This window comes from Protopterus annectens, chromosome 2.part2, assembly GCF_019279795.1.
Source record: "Protopterus annectens isolate FY-2018-M chromosome 2.part2, PAN1.0, whole genome shotgun sequence".
NCBI lineage: Eukaryota > Metazoa > Chordata > Ceratodontiformes > Protopteridae > Protopterus > Protopterus annectens.
Window position 1 is genome coordinate 562,411,061 of NC_056730.1, and position 14,943 is coordinate 562,426,003.

Below are 14,943 nucleotides of genomic sequence, written 5' to 3' on the forward strand. Positions count from 1 at the left end.
ATAGTAAATAATTACTATACTAATACACAGTATTTGATACAATTATATATGTTATATTAATTAAATTCAAAAGACTTGCATTACATGTGTCTTTATTAATAGTAATTAATATTTTTCACAAAATAATACTATCAATCTCACAAAACATCAAATAAAGTATAGTAACAAAATGGCCACCATAAGTATTTAATACTATAATTATATATAGACTAAAACACAAATAAAATTAATGCAATTAAAGCGATAAATATAAGGAAACATAAGATATTAAACATCTTTCAAGCATATTACATTACAGAGGCAGGCAGCAAATAATACAAGAAAAGTGAGCATCTAAAAATTAAAAAATGTAAGTATAAAAAAATAAATGATCATTCAGTAAAGCATATCTCATTCAAAACCAGGAAAAGCCGCAAAAAGGTCAAACCTATTTCATAAGCTGCAAACTTTCATATACTTTTATAAATATACCATTTTTATTAACTTCTGGCTGGTTTTACTTTTATATTTATAGATTTTTACATCATTCTTTCAAATTTGTCTCTGCTTGCTCGGGATGGCAGATTGCAGGCCTATACTTTCATAGTAGCCAATTATTACTCTTGATTCACCTAATGTTATAAAATACAAGTATTTCTATTTTTTTTAATCATAAATTTTCATATTTTTATGTTTATAATATCAGCTGTTATCAATATCTTTGCTTGGTATCAATTGTTTTTGTGCTGTTAATATTATATTAGATATTTTCAGTATGCATATTTTCATTCATCGAAACTGCTTTGTGTTTTATTTTATTGAATGATCATTTATTACAGTTACAATTATGCTAAATCATTTAGATGTTTTTAAATATTTTTATTATTTATCTTTATTATATTTGTACATAATATTATAAGACACAGTATTATTGCTAATTATTGCTATTATTTAATACTAAACATGCATGCCATTTTGTATATAAGTAAAGTATAAGTGCAGTATATATAGCTGAATAATATGTTTGTGCAACCACTTATACTGCTAATTGTAGATATTTGAGATGGTTATATAGCATTTTAAATTTATTATGCAGCAGCAGTTGTATGGGATTATCAATGTGGCTTAGAACATTTTACATTTGAATGTTATTTTTAAAAGTGCGCATATACAAATGTCTGTTTAAATATTTTAAATATTTGTTTGATTGAATACATTTTGTTGGGATTTTAATTTGCATTTTTGTTGTTTTGGAGGCTACTACAAAATTGATGTGATTTAAATTATTTATGTTTAAATATGATGTGTATAACAGGTTTTGACTTTTAGATGATTTAAAACGACTTCAGACGGTTTATTGACTCTTAGACTATTCTAGTTAAATAAAAATCGGATGCTGTTGTGTGTATTATCCAGGCAGATGTGATAAACGTAGCGCTAGCCCTTGTGCGCATTGTTTTAATAAACTTTTTGTTAGTGGGCAGCTTGGATTTTTTTTTTATATGCTGACTTTTTTTTTTTCTACTATTGCCCAGTGGATTGTGGGGTTCGAATGAACACTCTATGGTGATTTTGACTCTTTTTTTGATTTAAGAGTTTCGCAAAGTAAAGCGGTTTGTAGGTTACAGCTTGTTTCTTTTTTGTGAACACCCTCAAGACTGCCATAATATGCTTAATTCTGCAAAATGCTGACACTGCAGATTATTTGAGAATTTTCTTTTGGAGTTGATGTCCTTTTATTATCTTTATTTTTAAAGGCATTAAGAGAGAAGTATGGCATTAAGGATGAAATGGTCTTGCCCTTTGATCCGGTGAGTAATATTAAAATAGTTACTCTGCTGATTTGTAAATGTATAATCATAACTGAATCACAAAGTAAAATATTCATCTTTTTTAAAACATCTTTGTTAAGCTTTCACATGAGTCTCCATACATCAGTAAAAAAGTAAAACAAGCCATAATCATTTTCATTATTTTTTGCATTTATACATTTTCTTTTTTAACATTTTCCATTCATTCTGACATTACAGAAATTGCTCAATCTCTGCCATTTCCTAAACCTTACACCCCCCTTTGAACATTGTTCTGCATGTATTTTATTTTTAATTTTTTTATTGAATATGTTCTGCATGCATTTTCCTTGCAAATTAAATTTAACGTCTACGTAATTTGCTCTTTCCCTTTTCTAAAGATTCCACATGTGGTTCTTTCATCTCCTTTACAGTATTCAGTATTCCAGTTATGGGTGGTTTCGATTTTGATGATCATTTTCTAGTAATTGGTAATTGCTTTTTTGACAGCCGGTAGAATTAAACTTGGGAGGTGGAGGGTCCTGACTGTGTCTGGCAATTCAGATGCTACATCCCAGCTCAAAAGAATATGTGCCTTATTTCAAACCATTTTCCCCCAGGTTTCTGACAAATTAATTAGTAGGGAAATTTTGAAGTCTGACAACTGTTTGAATTCCCCAAAAACTTGTTCCCAGTTAACTTTCTGTTTTCTGTCACACCACTAGCATTTGCTGTCTACCTGTGAAAAATTCCTGGAAGGTCTGCTTCAGGTATAAAAATGCCTGTGCAAACACTTACATGCAAAAATCCTAAACCTTCTGGGCTAACATATGTGGGGAGCTGTACAGATGCCCCCCCCCCAAATTATTCCTTTGTATATTGCCTTTCCATAGTAAAATATGCATCTTGATTCTCTGTGCGCATGAGATGCGGACTTCTGAATCAGTGTATTAGAAATTCTTTCTTAATGTGTAGAATTGACTGACAGAAACTTTGTTGCATTTGAACATTCCATTATGACATGTTAGTATGGCAGTACCCACTTCCATCTTGCATCATCTGTGCTGGAAGAGCTGAATGAAGCTGAATTATAAATTATGGAGTACTTCTCTTGACTCATGTGTTAAGCCAGCATTGCTAGTCTTCCCAAACGCACAGCCCTCTCAAATGTACAGATTTTCGCAGTAAGTCTAGTTTTTTGCCTCATGTTGTTGGTCTGTTTCTCGTAAAATTTGTGGTTTTCCAGCAAATCACTTGGGATTGAAGTCACTAAATAATGACCATACATTTCAGTGTCAGACTACATATCCTTCAAAAAATGCACTGTAATACAAACCCTGTTATTCCAGCAATTTTCTGATTTAATAACAATATTTAAAGTTTGTCTCCATTTTTCTGCCTTTGGTCCCCCATTATTTTAGGCTTTGTCCAGATTTCTTGCGCTAAGAGGTTGTGTGGTATGCAAATGGAGCATATATTTGGGTGAAATATTTTGCTGAGCTGGAGTTGAAATGTTTACAGCAGGAAATAGCTATCTACAGTTGACCTTTGACCCCACTTCATGTCTTCGGCAACTGCTTAGTTTCCTGCCTAATTAATTCAGACTTTATGGTTTTGTATGTGTCTGTCTCTGTGTGCGTGCATGTGTGTCTGTTTCTCTGTGTGTGTACGTGTGTTTGTGTCTCTGCTTGTGTGTGTCTGCGTGCGTTTGTCGGGCTGTCTCTCTGTGCACGTGTCTGGCTGTGTCTCTGTGCACGTGTGCATGCGTGTGTGTGTCTGTCTCTGTGTGTCTGTCTCTTCATGTGCATCTGTGCAATTTTTGTGTTAAAATTTGCATAGATAGCATAGATGTTTTGCATCATTTTGCTCTGTCCTTATGTTTAACTCCATCTCTGATTCTTGTACCACACTGTAAGATAACTATTTCATTAATTTTATTACTTTTTAGCAAGGATGAAGAAATGAGGCATGCTTTTATCAGGGCTTACTGTTTATGTAGAGAACATCAACCCAGTCTGACATGCTTCCAAAATGCTGGAAGGGAGCTTGGAGCAGAAAATAATTTAAGCTTGATATTTTTACATCTGTGTAAATAAATTACAAGTGAATAAACGTGGAATTAAGCAGTAGGTCAAGTATAGCAGCAGTATTAGGGGTGAGAAGCTGCAATGAATAAGCATACTGGTTTGTGCTGGAGTATTTGATGTCAGACTTTGGTACTCCTGAACAATTGGGCTTTCATTTATTGTCATGTATTTTATAATTGATAAGTGAGCTGGATTTAAAGGTCCTTTTTCAGTATGACCTCAGTACAATATGATGATAAAAAGACATTCCTGCAACACTAATAGCAATCTTGACGACATGTATAATTTATTACTGCAGTTATAGTGCACTGATGATTGTCAAGGACATCAGTGAGAGTTTCTTCAGGCAAGGGCCTGCATAAATGTGGTGCATAGTGCAGACCTTTTTTAGTGGCAACACCAATGCTGTAGGTGCCTGCCGTCTTAAGGATTTGCTTTTCATGAACCAGTAGCCACTCCCTTGTTTACCTAAAAAGATGGATACTTTCCATGATCTTTCTGTGTGCGTATTGCAACTTAAATACGTCTTCTGCCACTTTTTGATTAGAACTTTTTCATAAAGCTCCTTTTGATGTATGTAGACCTACCAGCATTTGTTTTTCTTTTGGAAGACGTTACTTTTCGTAGATTTTGCTGGATGTTTTAACTGCAGAGCCTCTGTTGTCAGGTGTTTAGCCTTCTTTTTCACAAAATGTCAGATTCCTTTTGAAATTGTTCCTTGCTGTTCTTTCAGACTGAATATTTGATTCCATGACAGCAGACCTTGCATCTTCAAGATTTCCCCCTATCAGCAGTAATTATAACACATTTTGTATGTTTAGCTTAAGCCACATTTCCTGAATTTAGACTCTGTAGACTGATAAAAATCTGGGTTCTGTAGGCGATGCCCAAGCAGTTTCGTGATATATTAACATTATTTGCTTGAGTTCTTTGTTCCCTGTAGGTTCATAATTATGTACTAGGCTAATGACCACTGGGGCCTTTTTAAACCTAGCCATGTATCCCAAATCTCTGACAAGTTCTGGTACCATTGTTAAGAGTAAGCATGACCTTGTGAGATAAACTGTTTACAAGTAGGGGCCTGGAAGAGGAGCTATTTACAGGCTACCTTTGTCCATTAGATTTATAGGTGCCAAACCAGGAATGACTTTCTTATTCCCCTTACAGTTGTCCATGAATTGGGTTAGGGAGGACTTCTGCTTCACATGGATGTGGAGCTTATTCCATAGGAGGGGGGGTAGTTTCTGGGATATGTACCTATCACTCCAGCAGGGTCCTGTTTATATTACAGGTAAGGTTTAAGCCTTTAGAAAGGGTAATTGTAGTGTTTGTTTTATGGACATGCAGATTGGTCATTCAGAGGGGGGGAGTCTAATGATGCCATGTATGCCAGGCATGGATCTTCCCTCAACAGGCTGTAGAGAAAGAGTACATGGATAGAGCTTTGAGGCAGTCTGTGTAGAACTTATGTATGTCCTATATTTTTTGCGAGGAACCTATTTGAGTGTTCCAGTTGTTGGATGTGCCTGGCTAGGTATATACCAAAGGGGACACTGTACTCAATGATAGGACTGATGAATGTGAAATACAGTGAATAATGACCCCTTTGGACCTAGGTGCCATTTGTTTATAAGTTGCACAACGTAGAATTATTTCCTCACTTCTGTAGACAAATAATGGTCAAAGGCTAGATTACTGTCTATGTATGTATGCCCCCAAGTTCCTGACTACTGGGTCGACTGTTAGGAGTGTGTTGTCATTGTGATAGTTACCTGGGGTGGCTGACTTCCCAAAGGATTAAGGTATGCATTTTTTGGCATTTAGTTTTAGTCCACGGCTCTGATACCAGTTATTTGTCTGTCTGACCTTCTTGAAGAACATTTGTGCCAGTTGGAGGTTCTTTGACTGCTCCTGAGTTGCATCATCTGCTGATTTGGTCAGCCAAGGGCCCTTAACATTGGCCTTTACTTCAGAGAAGTAGATGCCAAAAAGGAGAGGTCCCAGGACTGATCCCAGAGGGACTCCAGTGGTGACTGGCCAGTTTGTAGAGGTGGACTCTCCATTTACAACTTCTTAGATCCTGTCTGTGAACCAGCTGGCTATCCACTGGGTGACAGAAGGGTTTATATCTAACCTCTTGCATTTTTATCAACAATATCCAAGTGGGGTATTGTGTCACATGCCTTGGCCAGATCAAGGTAGGCAGTGTGAACCGTTTTGTCTTCATCTATGGATTTGGTAAACCTATCAAAGAACCAGCTTGAGTAGACATGACCTGCCCTTGATAAACCCAGACTGGGTTGGGTTCAGTATCTGAGAGTTTCCTGCAGAGGGATAATGATTGCTGTTCTGCATTCATGAGGCATGTAGCCTATTTGGAGGATAGGGTTAAATTATAATTCCAGAGGACCTGATAGGTCATGTTTCATGCTATTTAGAAGACATTCTGGTATAATGTTTTGGCCCATCAATGTAGTGTTGTTGGCCTTAGAGAGATCATTGAGGACCTGTTCCCTACTTGAGAGTAGGGGGAGTTATATTTGATGGCATTTCCTGGAGGTGAGAGGGAAGGGTAAAGTTATAACTAAATGTTTGCCAGTTGGTTTGTTATATCTTCTGGCTCAGTATAGATGGACCCATTAACATTAAAAACATAAACTTGACAAAGACTTTTCAAGATGGGCATTCAGCAGATTATCAACCGGGCGGGGGTAATATTGATTGTGAGGAGGCCCCCCATGAGGGATAGCAGAGGGGAAATGGATAGCAGTGGTAGGTTTGTCGTAGCAAGGCGTTATTGGCAGGCAGAGGAGGAGGATTATACTGGAATTTATTCATATTCCCCCCCTAAAACTACCGTTATGGATCATTGGAGAATTTTTGGAGAAATAATGAGCTTTTAGTGGGGGAGTATTTATATTGTGACTAGAACCCAATTTGCATTAAAAAACAAATAAATCAGTGGGACCTAGAATTGAAAATATAATGGGAGAGTTTTTATTTTTTTTCTGAAAAAAAAAATGAGAATATTTGGTATGGAAGATGTGAATTCAGTAGCAGGACCTCAGAATTGACATATTTCTCAAGATACAATAACTGTGCTTCACTGGATCGGTGTTAGAGCTAAACATGAACAAATGAGAATAAAACAGAATAAAGAATACTTCAAAAGACTAAAACTAATATTGAAAACTGCCTTAACATCTAGGCATAAAGTCCAAGCTATAAACCAGTTTACTATTCCTGTTCTAACTTAGTTTTGGGGTGATTGGACCCAAAAAGTATTGGATCAGTTGGACGGGAAAACAAGAATGTAATGCTTCACTCTTACCAAATGATATATGAAAATCAGTGTATGCCAAGGTGTAATGCTTAAAAAAAAAGTTTGGAGGTCTTCTCTGCACATGTGCAGGGATTTCCCCCCTGCAAAAAAAGTTTTAAGGAGAAGAACAGTCTTTGAGATTCACTTTTCTCCTGTTTTTTCCTTTTTTTTTTTTTGGGCATGTCGACACCGGCATTTCAAATGCTGATATTTCAAGAAGGAGCTATATACCACGGTTGCATATTCTTCTCTTTGAAGGAGATTTGGGTCTCCTCGAAACTGATTACATGTATAGATCTTCAGTCATGGGATTGCATACATATTTGATGATCTCAGCAGAGCCAAACATAGTGAAAGTTTTAAATCATGAGGAAAAGAAGTTGGAGATGACATTCTTGCTTAGTTTAGCTTAAGTGTTTTGGTGTGAAATGGGAGTGGGAATTAGACAGAAATCAAACGTAAGACAGCAACTGAATGTACGAAAAAGCAGAAGGGAATATAAGGAAAAGGATCAGATGAGAAGGAAAGAAAATAGGTAAATCCATAAGTATAGTGGAAAGTCGAGATCTCCTAAAACAGCTTCATGTTGACCAAGATTTGATGCAGGAATGGTTGAGGAGAGGTGAATTGAAACTAAAAGATGAAAGGCTAATAATGGCAGCCCAGGATAATAGACTACACACACATTGGTTTACAAAGTCCATTGAACATGTAGAAGTAGACAAATGCATGTTCTGTAAAAAAAAACGTTGTTGCTGGGAGTGATACATTCATGGTAGAGGGCCTGTAATACTGAAAGGCACAGCAGTGTGGCATTGAAGATTTTGCAAACACTGCAATATATATGTAACCAAAAAGCAGTGGAAACGTGAATCACAAAGTATTATAGAAAATGAAGTTTATATCCCATGGGATCACCTGTTACCAACAATTCAAAACGTAGATGCGAGAGAACCAGATATAGTAGTCCATGAAAGGACAAAAGTACCAGGCAGAAACAAGAGCAGTGTGTTAGAAAGATACCCAAAGAGTTCCAGTAGTAATATGAGCAACAGGCCTAGTAAAGAATTTGCAGTTATACTTTGATATGCTTCCAATGCATGTAACTCCATATAAATTACAGGAGGAGTCAGTTCTGGCACATTGTGGGTGCTGAGAACAGTACTTCTGACTAACATAAGACTGAAACAGTGCTAAGTTCCTGAACTGTAATTGTTCCCTGACCTAGGAATGGGGTCCATTTCTATCAATGGAGAAATTAAGCCGATAGAATTTGTACTACTCAACTGCCAAGTATTTGTTGGAAAATACCAAATTTTAGCTTTGAATAACAAGGTTCCATGAAATTCTGACTGCACCATTTAAATCACAGTTTGTGTATACAGAGTACCTAGCTGTGTGATGTTGTAAGTCATGTGATATTGCTAGAGCAAAGAAAGAGGTGCTTCTATGTGAAGTGGGAATAGAAGTCAAACCACAAGCAGGAAGGAACAGTTTATATATGTAGATTCCAGCTATAGCTCCAAATCCAAACCAGTGGAAGATAGTATGCATTCATGTACCAGATAATAAGTATGGGTGGATGTACTACAACAGAAAATGTCTTTTATTGCATTGGTATTACAAGACAGTGTGACGTACATTTTAACATGGCAACTGGATTTTTCTTTTAATATGCTGTCAGAGGGCCTGGAGCATCTCGTGTATAGAGCAGCAAAGTGTCAAGTCTTAAAATTCAGAATGTGGTGGGATGAAAACATATTTACTATTTCTAATACTTGGATATATTGGGGACAAAAAATGTTTTAGCATGGTAGATGTGATAAAAAAAATTGTACTACTTTGGATAGTTTACTGTAGTGCTTTAAAAGAAATTCAAAAACTTAAAACCATTTTCTTCATTCAGCTGATGCAATTAGAACAGCAGCTTTGATAGGGTGTAATTATGACTGTCATATTGGAATTTATAGTAAAATTATATATGCAGGACATATAACAGAAGGTGGGATGGTGCACTACAAACACAGACATTAGTTGTAAGTCATTCAAGATTCTAGTTGTATTTTGAGCAATGGATGATAACTCTGTGTCACATTAATGTGAATCCTGAAACTGCAGCTGGCATGTTGCAAACTTATTAAACTGCACATCTTTCCTGTGTAAACAGGATTGGAAAAACCCTGAATTGTTACACTTGTAAAGAACATGATCTTCGTCATCATATATGAACTTTTTTGTTAGTGTTGGTTTTTTGTACAGTCACTTTGGAAGAGATGTTGCGATCTAAGGTCTGTTGTCTCTATTTAAGTGTAAGTTTAGGAAACTAGTGCATAAATGTATGTTACTTAACTGAGTGATGTATTTATTATTTCCACACCAAGATGTTGTCAGATGCAAAAGGGAGTAGTAATGTCAGGAATGATGCGTGACAGCAAGTAAGAATATGGAACTACATGAAAGATATTAAAGTATAAAAGAAACAGCTCTGCTTATATTTGGTGCAGATTTCCTTGTACTATAATACAGTCAGAATTAAAAACTGAATTTCAAGTAATTTCATTAATCACTTCATATGCTTTATGTTCCCTTTCTTCTTGTATGCAACCAAAGTGTCTTGCGGCCAAGGTCATAATATTTTCTGATATTTGTCGTAATAAGACACAGTCTTGTCAAATGATGAGAATTATGGAATCAGTGGCAGAGTGAATTGAACTGTAAATTCTAGTGTTTGCTTCCACGCATCTGTTGGGGGAGTTAACATTATGGGTGGTAGTGGGGGGTCATGCATTCGTATGTGCAGAGTGCTACCCATTCTGTGCATTAGAGAATATCCACATATATAAAGATCCATCAGAGTCTTTTGAAAATACAGAATGTTAGTGTCTTACATTATTGACCAGAATTGTCCATGCTTGTACAAATAAGTAGTAATTTTATGAGGCAGTAGCAAAATTTTGAAGCAAAGTGGATGCTCTGTAGCATCAGACAAGTGAGAGTTATGTCAGTATATTGCTTTAAGTACACCCCAGGTTTATGGGTCTGAATAAGTGATTTGTGCAGTCATGCACAGCTTGCATGGATGTCTGCATTGTGTGGTATGCTATACCAGGGAGAGTGGGGTGAACAAATAGGACTGTATGGCACAAATGGATGATGGAAAGCATGGTCAAGCTGCTGACAGCAAAAAATGTACAACTGCAGGGGAGATGAAAATGTACAACTGCAGGGGAGATGACTAATGTATTAAAAACTGTGTTGAAGGTTTTGTAACTTTAATAAATGCTCAGTGAAGCCACCCACAGTAAGTATAGTCTGAATAAAAGACTACATCAGTGGGCCCCAATAACATCCCAGGATGCTTACTAAATACCACGAAGCATGACAGTTCTGGTCCACTTGAATCATGCTTCAGTTGGAGCCTGCAGTCAGGTTTCCTGCCCAAGAAATGGAAGATGACTACAGTCATTCCCTGCACAAAGGAGGTCCACCCCCTGATCTGGGAAACTACAGGACCATAAATATGACCAGTTTCATATGCAAGACCATGGAAAAAATCATCATGGACATGATAAATGAGGGCATAGATAACTTCAAATGCTGGACCCATCACAGTTCAATTTTGTTAAAGGAAGATCATGCCTATTAAAGTCTGGCGGACTTTTTGAGAGGGTCACCAAAGCAATGGACGAGGGCAAGACTGTCCACACAACTTACCTTTACCTGGCCAAGGCTTTTGGTACAGTACACCACTTAGGCATTATAGACAAACTCCTATATTAGCTATAAACCCTTTTATCACCTACTGGATAGCCAGCAGGCTCACTGATAGGACCAAGGAGGTCAAAATAGGTGAGATTACCTCCACTAGGAAGTCAGTCAGTAGCGGAGTCCCCAGGGATCAATACTGGGACCTTTCCTTTTTGACATCTATTTGGAAGCAAGCACTGAAGGTTTATGGCAGACTACGTTGCAGGTGATTCCAATCTAGGGGTGATCATTGACTGCCCTGCAGACACTAGCATTCTGCAAGAAGTAGCAGTTCCAAAGTTTAAGAAAACGGTATAAAAATGTTAAAAACGTCCAAGAAAAAGTCAAGCACTTTCACACCTATCCAGGTGCTTCTTCAGATCTAATAAAACTGGTATAAAATGCTTAAATACACACAGTTTCAGGTCTACCTCTTAAGGTCACGTGACCGAAGCAGTGGTCTTAAAGGAACATAGTCATTTAGACCCTTCCCTCTGTCACTTTGTAATTCTAAAATCCATTTAGTTTCAATACATTCTGTTTTAGTGCTGACATCACCACCTCTAATGCTGACATAAGAAAGTCATAGCATAGTAAACTTAAACTCATGGGTACTTCCAGCACCTAAACTATGTTTTGACAGTGCATTTCTTTTATCTTTTCTAAACGCATCATAAATGTGTTCACGTACATGGTCTTTCAAACCTGTGTTAGTTTTACCAACATGAAAACTTTTACAAACAGTGCAGCTAGCTGAATAAATAAGTTTACAGCTCTTACAAGTTGCAAAGAAATTGAATTTATAAACCTGCTTAGTCTCAGGATGCTCAAATCTATCATTAGTTTCAATAAACTGACACATATTGCAATCTCTACAAGGGTGAGTTCCTATTCCATTAGTAATCTTTGATTTCTTCTGAACAAGCTTATAGAACATTTTTCTCAAAGAAGTATTGTTCTTGAAACAAAATTTAGGAATCTCACTTAAAATATTTTTTCTGTCATCACATGTAAGGGCATGCCAGTGTGTTGTTGTTAATTTCACAGACAGAGCTAACCTCATTTGAGAAGGTAATGCTCATTCTCAGAGTGTCATGTTGTGACACCCTACAACTCTGGGTCTTGACAAAAAAAATATGGTTTGGCCTGGGCATTCCTGTTAGATAGAACCCCTTGTTGTGTTACATCTTTCTTATGCTGTTGGTAGCCCATACACCTAAAATCATTTATTAGCTCATCAAAAGCAGATACCATACATTCATCATTTGCATTGAGCCTGGCATGCCTAAGGAACTGTTCTTTCAAAACATTCCTGGAAATATATTGTGGGTGCCTACACTGCCTATGTAAAGTACTACTTTTTTTACAAGATTTTTTGTAAACTTCAGTGTCTAAACCATTCAGTTTCTTGGTGATTTTAGCTTCTAAGAACTCAGTATTCAGCGCAGAGAACTAAGGGGTAAATCATAGTAACTTGGTTGTCTGTTGCAGGTATTCAGCAAAGTCACGCATCATTAAAACAGAACTTTCCCATACAAAAAATATATCATCCACAAACCTGGCATAGTATGGAATATACTGTTTAAAAAGGTTGCTCTCATTAAAGACATAGTGTCTCCCAATAAGCTATCACTAGGTTTGCATAACTATTGGCACAGGTGGTTTCCATCTCTACGCCCACCCTCTGCTTGTATAGCTGATCATTAAAAGTGAAAACGTTATTCAGAATAAAATCAAGAAGTATGTTTATAAATATGTCCTGCACTGTAATCAAAATATTTAGATAGGAACAGAGTAACTGATTCAATCCCTGTGTCATTTGGTATGTCTGTGAAAAGTGATAACCACATCCATTGTAACCAACAGAAAATTGTCACAGCTTTTAGTACTGGATCACTCAAAGATGTTAAAAAGTGCTTAGTATCTTTAAGAATAGTGTTAACTTTATCTAATACTGGTCACAGTTGCTTTTCAACATAAGTAGATAAGGGGTCAGTTGCCCAACCATGGGCAGAGACAGTAGGCCTCATCAGAGGGTTTTCCAGGGATTTATGAATTTTTTTGGGAAGGCCATGTAAAATAGGAATGGTAGGGTATTCAATCAGAAAATATTCAAACAATTCTGTGGTAATGCTACCTCTCATCAACAAATCATGTAAATTAGAGCAAATTCTTGATAACTTATCAATGTCAGATTTAGAGCAAACAGCATAAGTAAAACATCAGAGACCATATTACATGCACAGGCCAAACCATATTTCTTTCGTCAAGACCCAGAGTTCTAGGGTGACACAACGTGACACTCTGAGAATGAGCATTACCTTCTCAAATGATGTTAGCTCTGTGAAATTATTAAAAAAAATTGGCATGTCCTTACTTGTGACGATAGAAACAAAACTGTTTTAGGTAAGGTTCCTCAATTTTGTTTTAAGAACCATATTTCTTTGAGAAAATTGTGCTATAAACCTGTTCAGAAGAAACCAAGGATTACTAATAGAATAGGAACTCACCTTTGTAGAGACTGTAATGTGTGTCAGTTTATTGAAACTACTGATAGATTTGAGCATCGTAGGACTAAGCAGGTTTATAAATTCAATTTCTTTGCAAAATGTAAGAACTCTAATCTTGTTTATTTAGCTAGCTGCACTGTTTGTAAAAGTTTTTATGTTGATAAAACTAACACAACTTTGAAAGACCATGTACGTGAACACATTTGTGATGTGTCTAGAAATGATAAAAGAAATTCACTGTCAAAACAAAACGTGATAGAGGGAAGGGTGTAAATGACTATTCCTTTAAGACCACTGCTTAGGTCAGGTGACCTTAAGAGATAGACCTGAAACTGTGTGTGTATTTAAGCAGCATCTTATACCTGCTTTTTAGATGTGTAGAAGAACCTGGATAGGTGTGAAAGCGCTTGTCTTTTTCTTGAATGTTTTTATCATTTTTTTATGCTGTCTTATTAAACTTTGGAATTGCTACTTCATTGGCTTCATCCGTGTTGACTGGTTATTCTTCTACTTGGATTGTTTGAATTGTTTTTAACCAGTCTTCATCCGCCTGCCTTGGTTTGTCTTTCTTATTCTTTAAGAAGGCCTATCTCTGACTAAGAAATGATGCCAAAGCCATAGTCTTAAACTCAATGCTAAGAGATGCATACTTGTACCCTTTGGGAAATCAACTATCCCTGCTAATTACTATATTGATAATACACCCCACTAAGAGTCGACCCAGTGGTCAGAGATCTGGGTATGCACATAGACAGAAGCTGTACCTTCATGGTGAGGAAATCCTGTTATGTTGTACAACTTACAAGTAAGGGCATGGCATCTAGGTCCAAAGAGTTCATTATCCCACTGTACCCTGCCATTATCAGACCAAGCATAGAGTGCAGTGCTCCCTTCAGTGTGTACCTGACCAGGCAAATGCAGCAACTAGAGTGACCTCGGAGGTTCCTTACAAAAAGAATATAAGGCGTAACAGACCTATCTTATGTAGAGAGCCTTAAAGCCTCTTTCCCTCTACTCAGTCTCCTATAGATTGCTGAAGAGTGATCCATGCCTGGCTTACAAGGCATCCACAAACCTCACTCACACTTAAATATTTGTAAGTCAAACAGTACCAGAAATACAAGGTCTAGGAACCTGAATTCTGTCTGTGACTTAAACAGAACATGCTAGAGAAATACATGTGTCTCAGAGACTGCCCCTCCCATGAAACAGGCTTTCCATCCATGTGAAGCTGAGTTCATCTATTACCCAGTTTAAGGACAACCTAGAGCAGTTGATGGGGAATAGGAAATTTACACCTGGCCAGGCATCCATGTCGCTTATGGACAGAATTAGCTTATACATGAGTGTCCCGCAGTGTCCGGTTTAGATACAGGATGTCATTATTCTTTTAGGAAACTTGGCTAGGCTTAGAAAGGGACCCCCCCCCCCCAGGTTGTTAGCCTAGTAACAATCTATGAATGTATTATTTTGCTTATATTGTGTCATTTTGTCACTTTTTTTTAAAC

At 36.9% G+C, this 14,943-nt stretch overlaps 1 protein-coding gene across 1 annotated transcript in view; it reads left to right on the top strand.

The window, feature by feature from the left end:
- Positions 1–14,943, top strand: part of LARS1 (leucyl-tRNA synthetase 1) — a 1,303,086-nt gene that overhangs the window by 389,263 nt on the left and 898,880 nt on the right. The window contains exon 13 of the mRNA XM_044064023.1: positions 1,737–1,790. Coding sequence (XP_043919958.1) covers positions 1,737–1,790 — 54 coding nt within the window. The remainder of the gene's footprint in view (positions 1–1,736; positions 1,791–14,943) is intronic.